General features: G+C 37.2%; 1 protein-coding gene across 2 annotated transcripts; it reads left to right on the top strand.

Annotated features, from left to right (window-relative positions):
* Positions 1-5882: 5882 nt before the first annotated feature.
* Positions 5883-15100, top strand: LOC306874028 (malate dehydrogenase, cytoplasmic-like). Of its 2 annotated transcripts, none has more exons than XM_079423692.1 (9): positions 5883-6107; positions 9512-9610; positions 10763-10859; positions 11543-11718; positions 11897-12019; positions 12300-12476; positions 13095-13208; positions 13539-13628; positions 13745-14701. In XM_079423692.1, the coding sequence occupies exons 1-9, from the start codon at positions 6054-6056 to the stop codon at positions 13865-13867; spliced, it is 1053 nt and encodes a 350-aa protein (XP_079279818.1). In that variant the 5' UTR covers positions 5883-6053; the 3' UTR covers positions 13868-14701. The 2 variants fall into 2 exon arrangements, with proteins under 2 accessions (XP_079279818.1, XP_079279819.1); XM_079423693.1 differs by lacking the exon at positions 5883-6107 and adding an exon at positions 8853-9005 and having other exon boundaries at positions 13745-15100.
* Positions 15101-17591: the final 2491 nt, after the last annotated feature.

Below are 17591 nucleotides of genomic sequence, written 5' to 3'. Positions count from 1 at the left end.
AACGTTTGACACGCGTCACTCCGATGACAGCAGAACGAACGTACTGCCTTAAAGAAAATAACAACAGAACTAACTTTATATATTCAACACTGTCAGGAGCACACAAGCTATCATTTGTGACTACAAACAAAGATTAAAGCCCCTGGTGATGAACACAAACAGATGCACAGGGAATGAGCTTAATTCTGAACTGTAAAGTTCACCCAAATTAGAAGTCATTTCCTCATCCTCAAGTTTGGAGGATTTCTTTATTCTGCTGGAATTTCGCGTGAGGATGAAAGATTACAAGAAGATGTGTATTATGTATATTTATAGATAAATACACATACATACAGTATATATTTTGAAAATATTTCCATGTATATATTTATATTAATATAATTTATATTATAAGGCCTATATAAATATTTTCAATGGATAAACATAACATATTTTTCTTAAATATATACATGCATGTGTGCATTATACATAATAAATATACACAGTACACACATATATTATGTAAAGAAAAACATTAATTTTGGATGCGATTAATCGTGATTAATCGTTTGACAGCACCAGAAAGATTACAGGATTCTTTGATTAATCGAAAGTTTGGTTACACTTTATTTTAAAGTGTCCTTGTTACATTTAAGTACTGAGGGATATTAATTAACTACATGTACTTACTATATGGTTAGGTTTATGATTAGGTTTTGGCTTAGGGTTACTTGCATGTCATTTTGCCGTTTTGTAAGTACCGGTAACTTAATTGTAACAAGGACACCGTAAAATAAAGTGTTACCGAAAGTTTAAAAGAACACAATTGAGTCTTATATTTAATTGAAATATAAATATTTTGTAACATTATAATGGCACTTTTGATCAATTTAATGCATCTTTGCTGAATAATCTTTTTCAAATTTCTTACTTACCCCGAAATATTATATTATATTATATTACATTACATTATATTATATTATAGACACAGACAATTGCATTTGGTGCTGACAGTGTTCCAAAAACATTGTGTTCTTCAAATTTGAAGAACACAACCTTCGTAATCTTTGTGTCATGAGGGGTAAATGTGGGAATTTCAACTTTGCCGTTGAGACGTCAAGATGTCTGATGCCAGTATTGAAAACATCCAATCCAAAACAAAACCTGGAACGATTGTTTCTGTGTTCCATGAGCATCTCATATCGGTTTATCAACTGGTCTATGATAATCCGGATGAAGATAGCAATCCCGCTTCTGTTTGTTAATCCCTGCCGGAATGTGTGTGTGTTGCCCGTATTAAGATACTGATCGTATATATTACCTCCAAATGAACTCTCAAGTAAAAGTGACGTTGAAGCATGTAAAAGCACCATGTTAAACCAGCGTAAACAAGCATTCTTTTCTTTAAGTGTGAAGAAAGAAAGGAAAGAATCCATGGATGTTCAAGGTTCCTCATGGAAGCATAGATACCAATAAATATACTGAATTAGTTTTTATGAGGTTGCTTTTCAGTTAGAATGCTGCCTTAGGAGGAAGCCACCTATGTAGACAGCAGGACTGGGTTTTGAACAAAGCCGTTGTGTTTTCGAGCAGCAGGACACAGCAGGGCTGGAAGCATGAGAGATGAAAAGTTGCACAGTTCTGTGTAAGTTCAAGACACTGAGTGTCATCGGGTCACAGCGCAAACAGCTCACGTAGAGCTCGTGGGGCAGCTTTTCGCGCTCATGCAGAGCTGTAGATAAACCCACCAATCACAAGTCTGATCACAAGCTCAGGGTTCAAGTGTGTGTCAAGGATAGAATGCCCACCGTTCTCCACTGTCCTCCTACAGCAGCACATTCTGACCATAATAACACACAAGGAGGAGCTTCGGAGAAACAGATGAATGGATTCCATTGTGATAAATCCAAAATTCCATTTCATTGCATTTGAATATGTTTTGCAAAGATGTCATAATCGTGAGAATGATCAGCTTTAAAGGATTAGGAAGCTCAAAATGATGTTTTCACCCTCAATGTTGTTCCAAATACATATTCCGTTTTTTTTTTCCATAAAACACAAAATATGCTTTGAGGTGAAGAAGGCTTTTCTTTAGAATTTTCTATTCGGTGAATAACTAAAATATCAGTTTGTTCCTCTCAAAAAGCATCATATGGTGTCAGAAGACTTTTAAAATGTGATCCCTATACAAACTGTATGTACTATAAAATTATATGTAAATGAACTCCATGACAGTGTTGATGTTAACTAAAATTATTAAAAATCCTTATTGTTCATTAGAATAAAGATTCAATCAAATAAAAATACAAATATTAGATGAAAAACTTAAAAATGACAAATTTTGAAATAAAATATACTGAAATTGTAAAGTTAAAAGCTGAAGTACTAAAACGGAAATAAAAATAAATTAAAGTTAAAAGATATATTAAAAAGGAAAAAAAAATTACGTTATTAGTTGAAGTACTAAAATTACTATAACTTAAAAATAAAGCTAAATAGAAATATATATATTTTTTTAATGACAAATACATGTAAAATTTACTAAAATATAAAGTACAATTAAAATGACACTTTCAACTATAAAATTAAATTAAATCAAAATTCTGCCAATAACATATGTGACCCTGGAAAATCAGTCATATCTCGCTGGGGTATATTTGTAGCAATAGCCAAAAATACATTGTATGGGTCAAAATTATCCATTTTTCTTTTATGCCAAAAATCATTAGGATATTAAATAAAGATCATGTTCCATGAAGATATTTTGTAAATTTCTTACTGTAAATAAATTAAAACTTAATTTTTGATTAGTAATATGCATTGCTAAGAACTTCATTTGGACGACTTTAAAGGCAATTATCTCTGTATTTAGATATTTTTTTGCACCCTCAGATTCCAGATTTTCAAATAGTTGTATCTCGGCCAAATATTGTCCTATCCTAACAAACCGTACATCAATGAAAAGTGCATTTATTCAGCTTTCATATGATGCCTAAATCTATACTTAGTTTGAAACACTTATTTGTGGTCCATGGTCACATATGTTTAAGAATGAGTTGAAAACTACTAAAACTAAAACTTAAATAAAAAATAAATTGAAGCTAAAAAGATGTATTAAAAATTACTCACAATGACAAAAATGTAACAAAATTACTAAAACTTAAAGTAAAACAAAAACTATATGTTAGTTTTTAATAAGTGCTACATAATAGTATATGGAAAAAACTAAATATGGAATTAATTGGAATAAAGCTGAAATAAAATATAAATATTATATGATAAACTGAATAACTAAAGCTAAATATTACAGTAACTAATAAAAATGACAAAAACAAAATGAAAAACATTTATTAAAACTCAACTGCAAGTTTAAAAAATTAACATTTAAATAATATATAATAGTATATAAATAATACTAATACATGAAGGTGAGTAAATAATAATGTTTAGTTTTTTTATTAAATATTCCTTTAAAGGAGAATATGATTTTAATTTCTGCCAATGCAGTATTTCTTTTTGGGGTAACATGCATAATGATAGCCGATTCTTAAAATATGAAAATAAAACTACATTCCCATCATGCCTCGGTGCTCTAATCTAGTACTGACAGCCTCTGTCAATGCAAGTGTAATTACAGAGAGAGGACAGGAACAAGTCACTCACACCCATTAACTATTGAAAATAGCTCTTCCAGTTCTCTTCTGGCCATTTATCACTGACTGACAGAAGAAGAGAAACAAAAGAGAGGAGAGATGTCTCGGGCTCTGAATGAGTGATGGCCTTCTCCGTTTCTTCAAACTGTCAATCATTGCAGAAAAAAGTTTTGTTCTGTACTATCTGAAAGAAATGGCGATGCTCATTAAAGTGGTTCACAGTTCCGACTCCTGACAGGTGATAATAATGTGCTCAGTGAATGGGTAAAGTGGGCTAGTGTGTGTTGGGAGGTCAGGTTATGACTTGTGTAAAATGGCTCTTGGCTGTTTAATCAAGCGTAAGATGTTTGTCAATGATGTGCTGAGTGAGGAATGCCGTCTCTCTTCTCAGGCAGGCTGATTCAATGATCTGTTGACATTGCATGTTTAAAATGCTAAGAGAAGTTTGTTTGGCTGTGAAGTGACAGTGTTTTGAACGCCAAGTGTTGAGAGCATGTTTGAGAACTTCTTAGTGTTATTCCTACTGTAAAACAGCTCTTAAGAGATGCTTTCTGGCCACACTATACTGCCCTCTTCTGGTGGATGTAAGCAGTGCAGCAGAACTCTATATGGCTCTGAGGAAGGTGCTTTGCCTCCATCGTATGGCCAACTATTGAACACATCAATGGTAATAGTACCAGATACTCACACTGTTGCTGTAGTATGCTTACTGTGCACAAATTGCCTACAATTATCTATATACATATGTCAAAATTAAAGCATACTGTATCATGCTTCATTTACATTTAGCTGCAGTGTTCTGTTATTGCATACACCACGTTTTTGTGACTTTGAGTGTTCCATAGTCACTGAAAATTAGCGTACTATATACAGCAGCATCAGTATGATTGGTATGTTAGCATGCTGTTTCGAATATAGACATGGTTTTGCAGCACCTTCATGTGATTATGTCAATAAGCAACAAGTAAAATTGGCGTTTCTTAATTCATTTGTGTTGAGATGAACTGTCTGAAACTGCATGGTGGATTTTTAGTGGAAGAGTTAAGTGTTATTTTTATGCATTTCTGAGTATATGCAAAGAACTGATTGTGTTTAATGTTCAGTTAGGTTGGGAATTGAAAAGAGATTTTGTTGTAGAAGTGTTTGTGGTTATGTGCTGAAAAATGCATGTCTAATATTTTGATAATTTGCCTTAAAGGGGACATAAGACACACAGTTTCACCCAATCTCATGTTAATATTGAGTACCTATAGAGTAGTACGGGCATCCTTCATATATTCAAAAAGTTTTTAGTTTGATCATATTTATAAAAGAAAGATACAGCTTTTGCTCTTGTGCACTGGCGCGTTCTTGCGGGAGAAATGCCCATATAAGGAGTTCCACGCTCGTTTATGTCAGCAAGAGCCACGATCGAAAAAAACTCTCCGAAACGTGTACGAACCCGGAAGTGAGATTTTTGGCTCAGAAATACTGTTATACAGTATGAAAAACTATACTGAGGGGAAAAAATAGTTCCAACATTTTATTAAATAATTTAACTTGATCAAGAAAAAAAAAAAATTAGTAACAATTTTTTAGAAGTAATTTAGAAGTGAAACTGTGAACTCACACTTATGTTCACTTAATTGTGATCATTGATCACTAACTGATAAGACTTCATTATTATTATTTTTATTGTGAGTTTAACATCGTATGCATTATATTAAAGCGATAGTTAACCACAAAAAATGAAAATTCTGTTATCATTATGCATCCTCATGTCATTCCAACCTTCTTTCTTCTGTGAAATATAAAAAAGATATTTTGAAGTGTGTTGTTGTTGTTGCAAAACAATGGATAGTCTGGCTATTCTTCAAAATGTCTTATTTTGTGTTCCAAGCAATTAAATTATACAGATTTTGATGAACTGTCCCTTTAAGACATGATGGGAAAATAAAAATGTACTGCAAAATAGAAATGGCATAGGCCCTATCTGAATGGCATTAAAATAAATAGGCTAAATAAATAAAAATGAAATGCATCCATTGTTAGAATCTGTTACATGCTCAAAGCACGTGTGAATGTGTGTCCCCTCATCTCGAGATGTTTTAATGGACTCAGCTCAGCGCTGGAGCATCTCAATCCTACACTGACCTCACCACAAATTTCGCAGCTCCGATCACTACCTCTTTAATTTAGTCGTGTGATCAGAAATGGCGGAAAGATTACTCGATGTCCAGCTATTTTTGTCTCCCAAAGCTCATTAAGTGCGGAAGGGTGACGGTGAAAACAGCACGCGCGCGAGGGAAGCGACTCTTGTGTATCTATCTCGCGCCTTTGAGCTCAGGTTACCGCGAGCGCCGCGTCCCAAAACACCCCCCTCTGCGTTCCGAGGCGAACAACACACTCCATCGGACACTTCGAGGGACACGCAGCTTGAAAATGTTGACCCTGTTGTCGGCTATGTACTTGGTGGTGCGCACGGCTTCGGCGCAGGTAAGACGCCTCTCCTTGACAACGGAGGCGTAAATGCAGCATGAATGCACCAAACGCACGGGTTTTCTTTAAAAACACTCAGTACGCGTTAAAATATCGGCGTTATATCTGAGGATTCATCCCTACCTTGCATGCACATGTACAATTCGCTATATTTCTGATACTTTCCATTTATAAAGCAAGTGATTTCATGTTGGAAAATCAATTTTAAGATGGTTGCTGTGTTTTGGAAAGTGGGAGCTGGTTCATAGCAAGGTGACCAAAATACTATTTACCTGGTCCAAGATAGTCAGTGGCTGATCTAAAATGGTTCACAGTGGTCATTAGCTGGTTTGGTCGAGCTTACAGGGCAACTAGCTGGTCATACCAATTAAAGGCGATCAGGCTAGTTTTAGGAACTGTCAAACCAGTCAATAGCCATCCTAAAACTTGGACCAGCTAGAAACCAGCTAGCATATTCAAGGACATAGTTTCTAAGCAGGGATTGGTTGGATGATTAGTCTCATTCATAATGCATGCCTTGAAAACCTAGTAAGGCAGGACAGCAGAGACCTCTTCGATGATTAATTTACAATGCTTTGGCAAGCAGAGTCCAGCACCATGGATAGCACTCGCTCCGGTCTGGATCTCCATCCTTCCAGCTGCGTGTTATGCAATGTTAACTTGGCTGTCTCTGTCCCGAACAGGAGCAAATATCGCTAGCACTGTAGTCTGAAAGGCTCTGTATTATGAACACACACCACTGCTGATCACACCAGTGAAATGCAGAGGGAATCTGCTCTGGTGCTATGATAGAAAAATGCATCATTGAGCCTGAAGGAGAAGGGGTCGTGGAACAGATCCAAGCCCATTAACACTTGGAATTGTTAACCCAGGGTCATTATTAATCCTGAGGTAGAGTAAACTTGGGTTAGCTTGTTCTGTGTTTTCATAATGGACAAACTTTAGCTAGGGTTTGTAGCACACTGTATTCAGTGAATATTTCTCAGGTTATATTTGTTTTAAAGTCTGTTTCACATGTTGACTTTTTTTGAGAACATACTCTAAAGTTGGGGAATTTTGTCACATTATATAGGTTATGAGATTCAATTTAGATCACAATGAGAACCAGCCATTAAATATTTAATTTGCTTTTCTGCAAAACTGTAAAAATGTGAAAAAGTATTTTTTTTTTTTTAATTGTCATTATACTGACATATAGCTCTTGTGACAACAAGACTTGATCTCCCCTTTACTTTGGAGTTAACACTGTATTTAGAAGGTATCATAAACCCATGCAGGATTTAACCCTGTAAAGCCTGATATATGAACAAATAGTCAAAAATGTAAATGTATTTTAAGTGAAACAGTTTATTGAAACCTGACACAAAATATTTAAAGACAGATCTAAAGAAAAGAAAAAAGTAGTAGTTAAATGTGCTTTATGTTTTGTATAGTGTTTGATACTGATATTCGAGTAGGAAATAAACTCCCAAACTGAACAAAATATGCAATTTGATGCAGTTGCTGATATTTATATGGCCAAATCAGTGTAAATCAGTGTAGATGTATATAATATAGCAAAATAATTACATAAAATGCATATAAATATCAGTTGGCATTCTCTTCCAATAGTAAGATGATATTTAAATGCTTAGTTTTATTATTAAAGCTGTGTAGTTTTTATTGTTGGGGCAAAACATATAATACAATTCAATACAATGCAATGACAATTGAAAGATGTACAGATAAGAATTCCTTATAGCCTAATTAAACATGATTTTTCTAAATAAAAAAGAAAGAAAATCAAATAAATTAATAAGCTGCTTCAGTCACTTAATCTTAAAATATTACCTACAAAATAAAAAAATTTCTTACATTTTATTTATAAAAATAATTACAGATTTTACAGCATAACTCATGAACCACAACCTGAAAGTTTTTTTTTTTTCTTAAATACTAAAAGGTCTTTTATGAAAAATTAACCATTAAACAACAGAAGGCATGCAGTAGATTGTGGCCTTTAGATGAGAAATTAATGCATCAAATAAAGTAGTTTTTTTAAGGTTAAATTATGTAGACACAGCAAAGTGCACTACAGAAGTGAAAGCACATGAGCTATTTGACCTCACTGATTTCTTTAGGAAATGCACGTGGTCTTACATGTTTCCTGTTCAGCCCGAAAGGACAGTTTCAATCAAGGACAGTGGAGTTTATGAATTGATACTTGAAAGTGTAATGTCTTTACAGTAGAACATGATAACAGCTTGCCGTCACACACACCACAGACCATGTGTGATCCCATAGATGTGTTTCAGTCAGATTTGTGGCTGTGCTGACAGAAGGGTAAGCTTATTATAGATTCTTCACACAAACTCCCAGAGTACACAAGCATGAATTAATAACTGTGCGTATATGTCAATAAGCTCAGTTATTAGTTATTTCAATGGGATCCAAAGTATGAGTATAGTTAAAATGCTTCTATTTTGAAATGCAATACAAAAATGCACATTACAAATTAGCCTATGTAATATAAAAGATGCTTATTCTGTTTGTCTGTTCATTCAACTAGCATAACTTGACCTGATCTGTCTCAGCTGGCTATTTGTGTTCATAAACCAATCAAGAACTCAAACCTATCACCAAAACTCGACCTTTATTCGGTTTAAAGGCGTTATGTTCCATATAAGGAGGTTAAGTGGGCGTGTTGGATGGGAGTGCGTCAGCGCGGGTGCTTATGGGAAAATGAGTTTTTTCTGTGCGCTTATTGGTGGAGAGCGCAGCAATAGCAACTACATATCCCAGTGTACCGCATTTCTGTGAAAGCGTATGACATTTTCATACAAGAATAGAGGTGACCTCCGTCCAGTCTGAGGCAGAGCAGCACATCTCAACCTGCACAATCAGATCTGAAACATGGTGAGCTTCTCATAACATGACGGGTTAGTTTAAATCTGAACGCTTTTAGATGAGATTTAGAAAATCTCCGAAATCTGTTTTAATGTGAAATCTGTGTTAATGAGCCACGTACCGATTCATATTGAATATTTTGATTAATTATATTCATTTCCGCGTTTGTGGAGTGGGTGTAACTAACTCTGAGGTGGCATCTTTTGTACTCATTGACACTATTTCGTCGCAATTCTGTAAAATTATAAAAACTTGAAGCGTTTGATTTACGTCGAAGTTACAGTCTCGCGCGCACACCGACGTTACCATCGTTACAGTGCGTCGCGTCAAACATCAGTTGCATCACCGTCTCATTCATTCATACATTATTTGAGGATATACATAGAAATTAATTCTCATTCACTCAAACTGTTATGTGCAGATGCTCAAATCTTCTCATTCCAGATCGCTAGGCCTTTGTTCACATAACTAGGTCATGCTATTGACGCCTGCAGTGACTTTGTGTTGTATTTCAGGCCGAACCGATCCGTGTGCTGGTGACTGGCGCAGCCGGACAGATCGCTTATTCTCTGCTATACAGCATTGCTAAAGGAGATGTGTTCGGCAAGGACCAGGTGAGACACAGGCTGGCTGAATTATTGCGTAATGGGGGGGGGGGGGAACCGCAAGTGGAGCAAACTGGATTTTGCATCATGCTCTTGTGTTATATAAGAATGTGTGATTTTAAAATATGCATGTCTGTGTTCAGAATAGCCCACTGACTGTTTTCGCAGTATTTCATATATGTACTTTGAGAATGCATGCACGTATTGAATGCTTGGAGCCATTTAGTGATTATTGTTTGGAAATAAAGCAATAAGGCCCAAGAAGCTGTGGTTTACAGTGAATTTATAACAGCTAAGGGGCGTTATTAGCTAAAACCCCCCTTAGCTGTTATAAATTCACTGTAAACGTGGCTCAACCAATCAGAATCACGGACCGGAACTATCCGTTTTGGATTCGGATTAATGTTTGCATATCCGATAACCGATAATACAATTGACACACAATTTTCTTCTCAAATATTTTAGTTGAATGTTCATGTAATTTTTTTTTTTTTTTTTTTTTTTTTTTTAAATGTTACTGTTTCAGAATGTTCAAGGGACATTCAAAAATAACATTCCCATAATGTTTTCAAAATGCTAAATTGGAATGTTCCCTTAACATCCCTATAAACAAAAACTGGACATTTTGAACACTCTTTCCTTAATGGGAACATAAGTTAAACTTTTTTTATTTTTTTTTTTATAGCTGGGCTCATTTGTCTCTTACAATAAAAAACATTCATTATTAATACTTTAATGCTAACAACAAAAAAATACAACAAAAATATTACTAGATGTCTTGAGATATAAATGTTTTTATGTATACATTTATTTATTGTATTTTTGGTGCTTATTAATAGCCAATGTTGAAATGTTAGCTATCAAATATTTTTAGCAAGTTATCAGAAAACAAGAGGTTAGTAATGTATAAAAAAAAAATTGTATATGTATTTGTACAACTGTTAGCAGCATATATCACACACACATCGGCTGTCTAGTTATCTTATACTGGATCCTGTTATATAAGGACAGTTACAGATTGTACTATTGTATAGAATGTGTGCCATTGAATGTCTGTGGTGTAAAGTGTATATGTTGTACCGCAAGTATTCCATTCCGAACATGTTTTTTGATCATTGGCTGATGCAGTGTAACATACTTGTGGTCTGTCTCCCCTGTCAGCCAATCATCTTGGTGCTTCTGGATATCACTCCCATGCTGCCCGTGCTGGATGGAGTCGTCATGGAGCTACAGGATTGTGCTCTTCCACTTCTGAGGGGTGAGGGGTTCCTTCTCTTGATTTAATCAGTTTAGACCTTAACACAGTGAATGATTATAATAGGACATCAGGTAGAGGAAGATGTGGATCAGTTTTTACTGGACTCTTAACTGACAGCTTCACAGCCACGGTCTCTTTGTACTGCAGCTTGTGTTATTTATAGCCAACATCTGAAACGTATTAAAAAGCAGAAGAGCGAGCATGACTCCGCAGAAGAGATCTGTAGCAGAAAATAGCATGTGCTACCCTGTATTTGAGGAGTTGGGAGGTGTAACCGGCACCAACTGATCTTATTGGCTCACGCTGAAGGTTAGCCAGAGACCAATGAGAAACGTGATGGTGCCACAACAATGGGAGGCGGAGGGGAGGAGGCAAAAGAACATGTTCTGTGATGAACTTGTTTCAAGAAGCAATAAGGATTTCTTTTAATTCTACAAGATATTATTTCATTTAATACTTATAAAAATATTTAGCTAAAAATAAAATATATTTAGCTAAATGTTTTGTATTAAGATTAATTATAATATAATTTACATTTTCAAAAAGATTAAATAATTTTCAAAAATAGCTGGATATATTTGAATAAGTTCATGATCTTTAAAAACTTGCTATGGAGATTTGCTGGCCTAAAAATTCCTGTGAAATAAGTTTTCTGTACCCTTCTTTCTCTTACTCCTTCACAGAGGTGATTCCCACTGATAAGGTTGAGGTGGGCTTCAAGGATCTTGACGCTGCCATCTTGGTGGGCTCTATGCCCAGAAAGGAGGGCATGGAGAGGAAGGACCTACTGAAGGCTAACGTGGCTATTTTTAAAACCCAAGGTGAAGCACTGGAGAAATACGCCAAGAAGACAGTCAAGGTACAAGATTGCAACCAATAATGCAGCTTGAATCAGTTTGTGTGCAATTGAATTGATTTTCATGAGATTTCTAGCCTGTGGCTTTTGATTTAGACAACAATGATAAATCAGTACGGGCAGAATCAGTCAGTTTTTGGTGTTTGTTGTTCTGCCTCTCACTTTTCATTTTCTTTCATAGGTGCTAGTTGTCGGAAACCCAGCCAACACCAACTGTTTGATCGCCTCCAAATCTGCTCCCTCCATTCCTAAGGAGAACTTCTCCTGCCTTACCCGTCTGGACCATAACAGAGCCCGCTCTCAGGTCCGAACCCCACCGCCTCATTCACCTTCTCCTCTTATTCTGCTTTATTGAAGTTCTCTAACTCAATCTTTGTGCTTTCCAGTGCTGCAGGTAACCAAGCTTTTTTTTTATTGTCCATCCACATCTAGCTTAGCTCTAGAGCAGCCGTATCTAGTTACGTACTCTGGAGTAGTTCATAGACCAATACAGTGACCTAATTTTAGAGGGACTGTTAGCTCATTGTTCACATATTGCACATGCCAGCCTTTTGCTCACCTGCAGTGTTCCTCCATGCCTGTAGGTGGCGATGCGTGTTGGAGTGCCCTCTGACCGTGTGAAGAATGTGATTATCTGGGGAAATCACTCCTCAACTCAGTACCCAGATGTGCACCATGCTATCGTGAACCGTCATGGGAAGGAGGTGTCAGGTTTTGAGGCTGTGAATGACGAAAGCTGGCTAAAGGGCGACTTCATCAGCGTAAGTCTGTGGAGTTATTAAAGTGAGATAATCAGGCCGTTTTTGTAAGAGGAAATCAGATTAAGCATAATTCTCCGTTCACTTAAAGCCTTTTTTTTTTTTTTTTTTTATGAGATTAAAATAATTGTGACTTTAATGTTCTCAAAGGAAAGAACAAAGAAATGACTTGTCACATTTTCCCTTGACAGGGCTTATAATGTTGTTATAAAATGGGTAGTTCCTACTTTAACTTCTGATGCATGTTTGAAGTTGCTGAAAAAAGATGATAAATGCACCTAATATTAATACATCAAGTTGTTTCATTTCTTGGCAGCCGTAAACAACTTAATTAATTCAACTCTTAGTTTAATAGTAATAAACTTCCAAACACATCCACACGATATGGAATTTTGCATGATTCACAGCATTTACCAATAGAAAACTTCTTGCTTTAAAAGTAATTTCTGTGTGAGCTGTGCTTCATACATCTCTATGCTACTGACAGTAGACGATGGACCCTTTTTACCCACCAAATTTAGCTGAAATCGTGCTAAAATGACCATAGCTTTACACATGACTTGTTTTGCTTATTGCTTTAATTTACCCTTCTGCAATTCTTTTAATTTCTCTGTACACCAGACGGTGCAGCAGAGAGGTGCAGCTGTCATCAAGGCCAGGAAGCTCTCCAGTGCAATGTCTGCTGCCAAAGCCATCTGTGACCACATGAGGGACATCTGGTTCGGCTCTCCAGATGTGAGTTTGCACCATGTGAACCCTTTGGACATCAATTGAGTGTCTAGGCTTTTAGATTCTGGTTACAAGTAAAGTGGAAGATTAAAACTTTTTTTATTTTTTTTTATTTCCTTGTCAAATCTACTTCACATTTCTAAAACCTCAAAATCAGCATGATCAAAACTTTACTAAAAATAAAAACACAGTACAGCTGTACACAGTCTACCTCTGGTTGATATACTTTTTAAGCAAGAAAAATGCCTTTTTAATATTTTAAAAATCAACTAATTTGATTCATATACCAGGCTTTACAGGGTTAATGTTAAATAATACTTTTTCTGTGTCTAACAGGGTGAGTGGGTGTCTATGGGCATCTACTCCACTGGTAATTCCTATGGAGTTCCCGATGACCTCATGTACTCCTTCCCTGTTACGATCAAGGTTTGTTTTCCAATCGTTATCAAAACACTGAAATCAAATTTTGAATAAAAGGAAAAAGTATTTTGAAGTAGTTTAGAACTATAAGGTCTCTATGTAAGTACTTTCCACCCCAACAGAACAAGACCTGGAAGGTGGTTGACGGACTCTCCATCAATGATTTCTCCCGCGGTAAGATGGATGCCACCGCCGCTGAGCTGGTAGAGGAGAGAGACACGGCACTCACCTTCCTTGGAGCGTGACTTGATGTCTCCACAACAACTCAGCAGCTGTTAGACTATAAGTCCCCAAATCCCCGACTGTAAAGTCCTGTAGATTTCACAGCTGACCGTGTGCGTGTGTGGATATTCATGCCTCTTAACGTATGCGTGTGTGTGTTCCTTCACAAGAAACGTTTGCAATGTAACTTCCTCTGCTTGAAGTGTCTGGAGCAACACCTGAAGAAGAACATTCCCAATTAAAACCGTTACGCACATAGTTGTCCTGACCAAAATAGCGATCATCTGTCATATAACAATAAAAGGCCATGTGGAAAAGTAATGTTTGTGTATTTGGATTAAGTTGCCATGCCCATTTCATCTCTAGCTCTGAATGCACACATTTAATAGGTGTGAATTTGATTAAAAATATTAAGATTCTTCATTGTAGACAGCAAGCCAGGCGTTTTTATTTGAATGAAAACCTTTATATATCAGGAAATTAATTTTATAACTTATTTAAAAGCCTAGAAGTGTCCTAGAAAATTATAACTGAATATAAATTATATTGATTTATTTTAGTGATGCTTATACAATAAAGAAATCATGGTAATTCATTGGTCAAAGGGGATGGTAAACATATGGAAGCCCGTTTAAAAAGATGCTTTGACAAATCATAATCATGACTAAAGTCGAACTTTTAGCAAGTCACATTTACGATATGAAAAGTATAAATTATGACTGATGTAAGCCTATGAGATGTAAAATCTTAATCGTGCCAAGTCATGATTATTAACGAGGTTAGAATTGTGCCATAAAATACAAAAGTTGTTTTTGTCAATTGTGATATTTCATCAAATAAATATCACCTAGTATGTCAGAATATCGATTTGTTTACTCGCTTTAGCAAAATATGACTTATTAAAGCATGATTTTTTTTGGGGGGGGGGGGGGGGGGGGGGTTAAAAGGGACTTCAATATAATCCTGCATAATTGTCATACATTAAATAAAACACTCTCAGTTGGATAAAACATACAGTAAAGTAAAATAAATAAAAAGGTATATATTAGTTTACAACCACAGCCAAGAGATGACGCTGTTTCACATGTTAACGCAGTCGAACACCATCAACAAATAGAACGCAGTTGGCTGATATTTGATTGGTTGAGCCAGACCGCCCCCTGCTCTGATTGGTCCGTGAACAAACATCATACCCACACACCGATTTCACGCGACACTTCCGCCTGTGAAACAGCGTGTGCTGCAGTGCAGTGGCCGTGAGTATCCTCGCATGGCTTGTCAAAAACGAGCAAGCAAGCCTGTCTGCTGTCTAGATGTGCTTCAGTATAGTTCCCCGACTCCGCAGAACCCCGAGCTGTGGGCAGTGCGCTTGTGTTTGCTTGCAAGGGGTCGGTGACCTTGGAGCTCTTCTTGTATGGCAAAGTTCATGACATAATCCTGGATGTCTGTGACTTTGGTCTGACAGAAGCAGCTAGTTAGGTCTGTATTCAGGCAGAAGAAGCTAACTCCCCCTCATGCAATAGTCGTGTGCTGTATCAGTCAAATTTACAGTCCTACTTGACATTTAAACAGGCGTTTTATTGCGTTCAAAAGAATTGCAAAGCGACTAAAACAAAACAACCCTAACTAGTAAAATGGCTAACACTTGGGGTCAGGTAATTGCGGCAAAAACTACAATAAAAATGCACATATGTTTAATAGATGTTTTAATTTTTTTTACATGTCCTTATTTGTATTTTATATATATTTAATCTGTATTTTTAGTGTTATGTGTATGCACCTATGGGTCTGCCAGCAGTTTCAATTCTCTGTATGTATGTGATGTATTTGTGGAAGGATTGACAATAAAGCAGACTTTGACTTTGAAATGGTAAATAATTGGCCTAACAAGGACAATAACGATGAAGATGGTTTTAAAACTCGTTCTAAATGTAAAAGAGTGAAGCCCACATCTTAACTAAACAGAGGAATGATAGCCTATTCAAAAAATAAAATAAAAATTCTAGCAATTCATGATTAAAACCTTGACAACCAATCAGAATCCATCCTGCTTTAAAAGGCTCGACCAAATCGAATTCACATAGTAACGATTTAACCCACAGAACGGTCAGTAAACGAATCTTTTGAGCGTCCAAATGTAAAACTTTCCAGATATTTAATCAAAATCCCCGCGAATACAGCATATGGACCCAATAACGCGTTCTACTGTAGGACGTTCCCTGACACCAAACCAGCAACGAACTCAAAGCGCGTTCTATGCGAGCGTTCAACTCTCAGAACAGAATGAAAGTGAAGTGACTAATAATTCGAGAAGCGTCTCGCTGAAGCCTACAAGATCAAGGAGGCGTGGTTGGATCCAGATCCAACTCCTCCACACCTGCCTATACCTAAACCAAGGGTGCGAACTACGGGGGAGCTCGGCTCCCCTTAATAAGACATGGGCTCCCCTGAAAACGTGATTTGTGAAATTTTGGGGAGTCTCAAAAAATATTGACAGTGTGTTATTTTGACGTGCAATTTGAGTTTTGTGTAATGTGATCATCGTAGATTATTATGTGTAAAATTGCAAAAATATCATTCATTCATGCATGACGGCGATTTAAACCTAATTCACTTCAATAAAGATAACTTGACATGTTATTCTTGTCATGAGCGTCAAGATGTGGGGGCGCTGCGGTGCAAATTCATTCCACTCATGTTTAGTGCATGTCAACTCAAAGATTCGTAAAATATGTTGGATTCAACATTGGCCGCAGATCTGTGCGCGCAGTCCTTGAAATCCATTCTGCAGTTAGCATCATACAGCATCATACAGCTACCATGAAGTAAAGTAAAGTAAAAGTCGTGACGTATTGTCGTGACCCATACTCGAAATTGGTGCTCTGCGTTTAACCCATCCAAGTGCACACACACAGCATAAATAAAGTGAACAAATGCGCACACACACACACACCCGGAGCAGTGGGCAGTCATGCTGCGGCGCCCGGGGAGCAGTTGGGGGTTCGGTGCCATGCTCAAGGGCACCTCAGTCGTGGTATTGAGGGTGGAGAGAGCGCTGTACATTCACTCCCCCCACCTACAATCCCTGCAGGCCGGGGACTCAAACCCGCAACCTTTCGATTACGAGTCCGACTCTCTAACCATTAGGCCACGACTGCTGCAAGCCCTGTTAGCTCACCGCTCCGGGATGACAACCAAGAAGTAAGTAATTGCAATTTTTATAACCCCCCCCCCCGGTTATAAAAAAAAAAGAAGGTGGGCTCCCCCAAAGTTCACGGTATAATTCGAACACTGCCTGAACCTACCCATCTCCACCCCCTGATCCCTAAACCCACCCCATCTCTACCCCCTGATCTCTAAACCCACCCCATCTCCACCCCCTGATCCCTAAACCCACCCCATCTCCACCCCTAAATCTACCCATCTCTACCCCCTCATTCCTAAACCAACCCCATCTCCACCCCTAAACCTACCCATCTCCACCCCCTGATCCCTAAACCCACCCCATCTCCACCCCTAAACCTACCAATCTCCACCCCCTAGATGTGGATCCAACCACGCCCCCTGGATGTTGTGGACTGTAGTGAGCCCTACTTGAATAATTCACCTGCCACACACATAGTGTCTACAAAAGTTTTTCACCGATTCGTGACGAGTGGGCAGTGCTGGACATTATTAAAAGAATCGTGTGCTTTCTGTCTCTCTCTCTCTGCGCATCTCCTTTAGCGGTGCGTTACAAAGCCCTGA

Source organism: Barbus barbus (genome assembly GCF_936440315.1).
Source record: "Barbus barbus genome assembly, chromosome: 8".
Taxonomy (NCBI): domain Eukaryota; kingdom Metazoa; phylum Chordata; class Actinopteri; order Cypriniformes; family Cyprinidae; genus Barbus; species Barbus barbus.
The sequence above is the reverse complement of the archived record's forward strand: the minus strand, read 5'-3'. Positions and strand labels throughout refer to the sequence as shown.

Bases quoted from the DNA above. Each gene is read 5' to 3' on its own strand.
- LOC306874028 (XM_079423692.1), top strand. From the start codon at position 6,054: ATGTTGACCCTGTTGTCGGCTATGTACTTGGTGGTGCGCACGGCTTCG. The intron at 12,020-12,299 runs GTCCGAACCCCA...CCATGCCTGTAG, and splicing joins ATAACAGAGCCCGCTCTCAG to GTGGCGATGCGTGTTGGAGT. The intron at 13,209-13,538 runs GTGAGTTTGCAC...TGTGTCTAACAG, and splicing joins TCTGGTTCGGCTCTCCAGAT to GGTGAGTGGGTGTCTATGGG.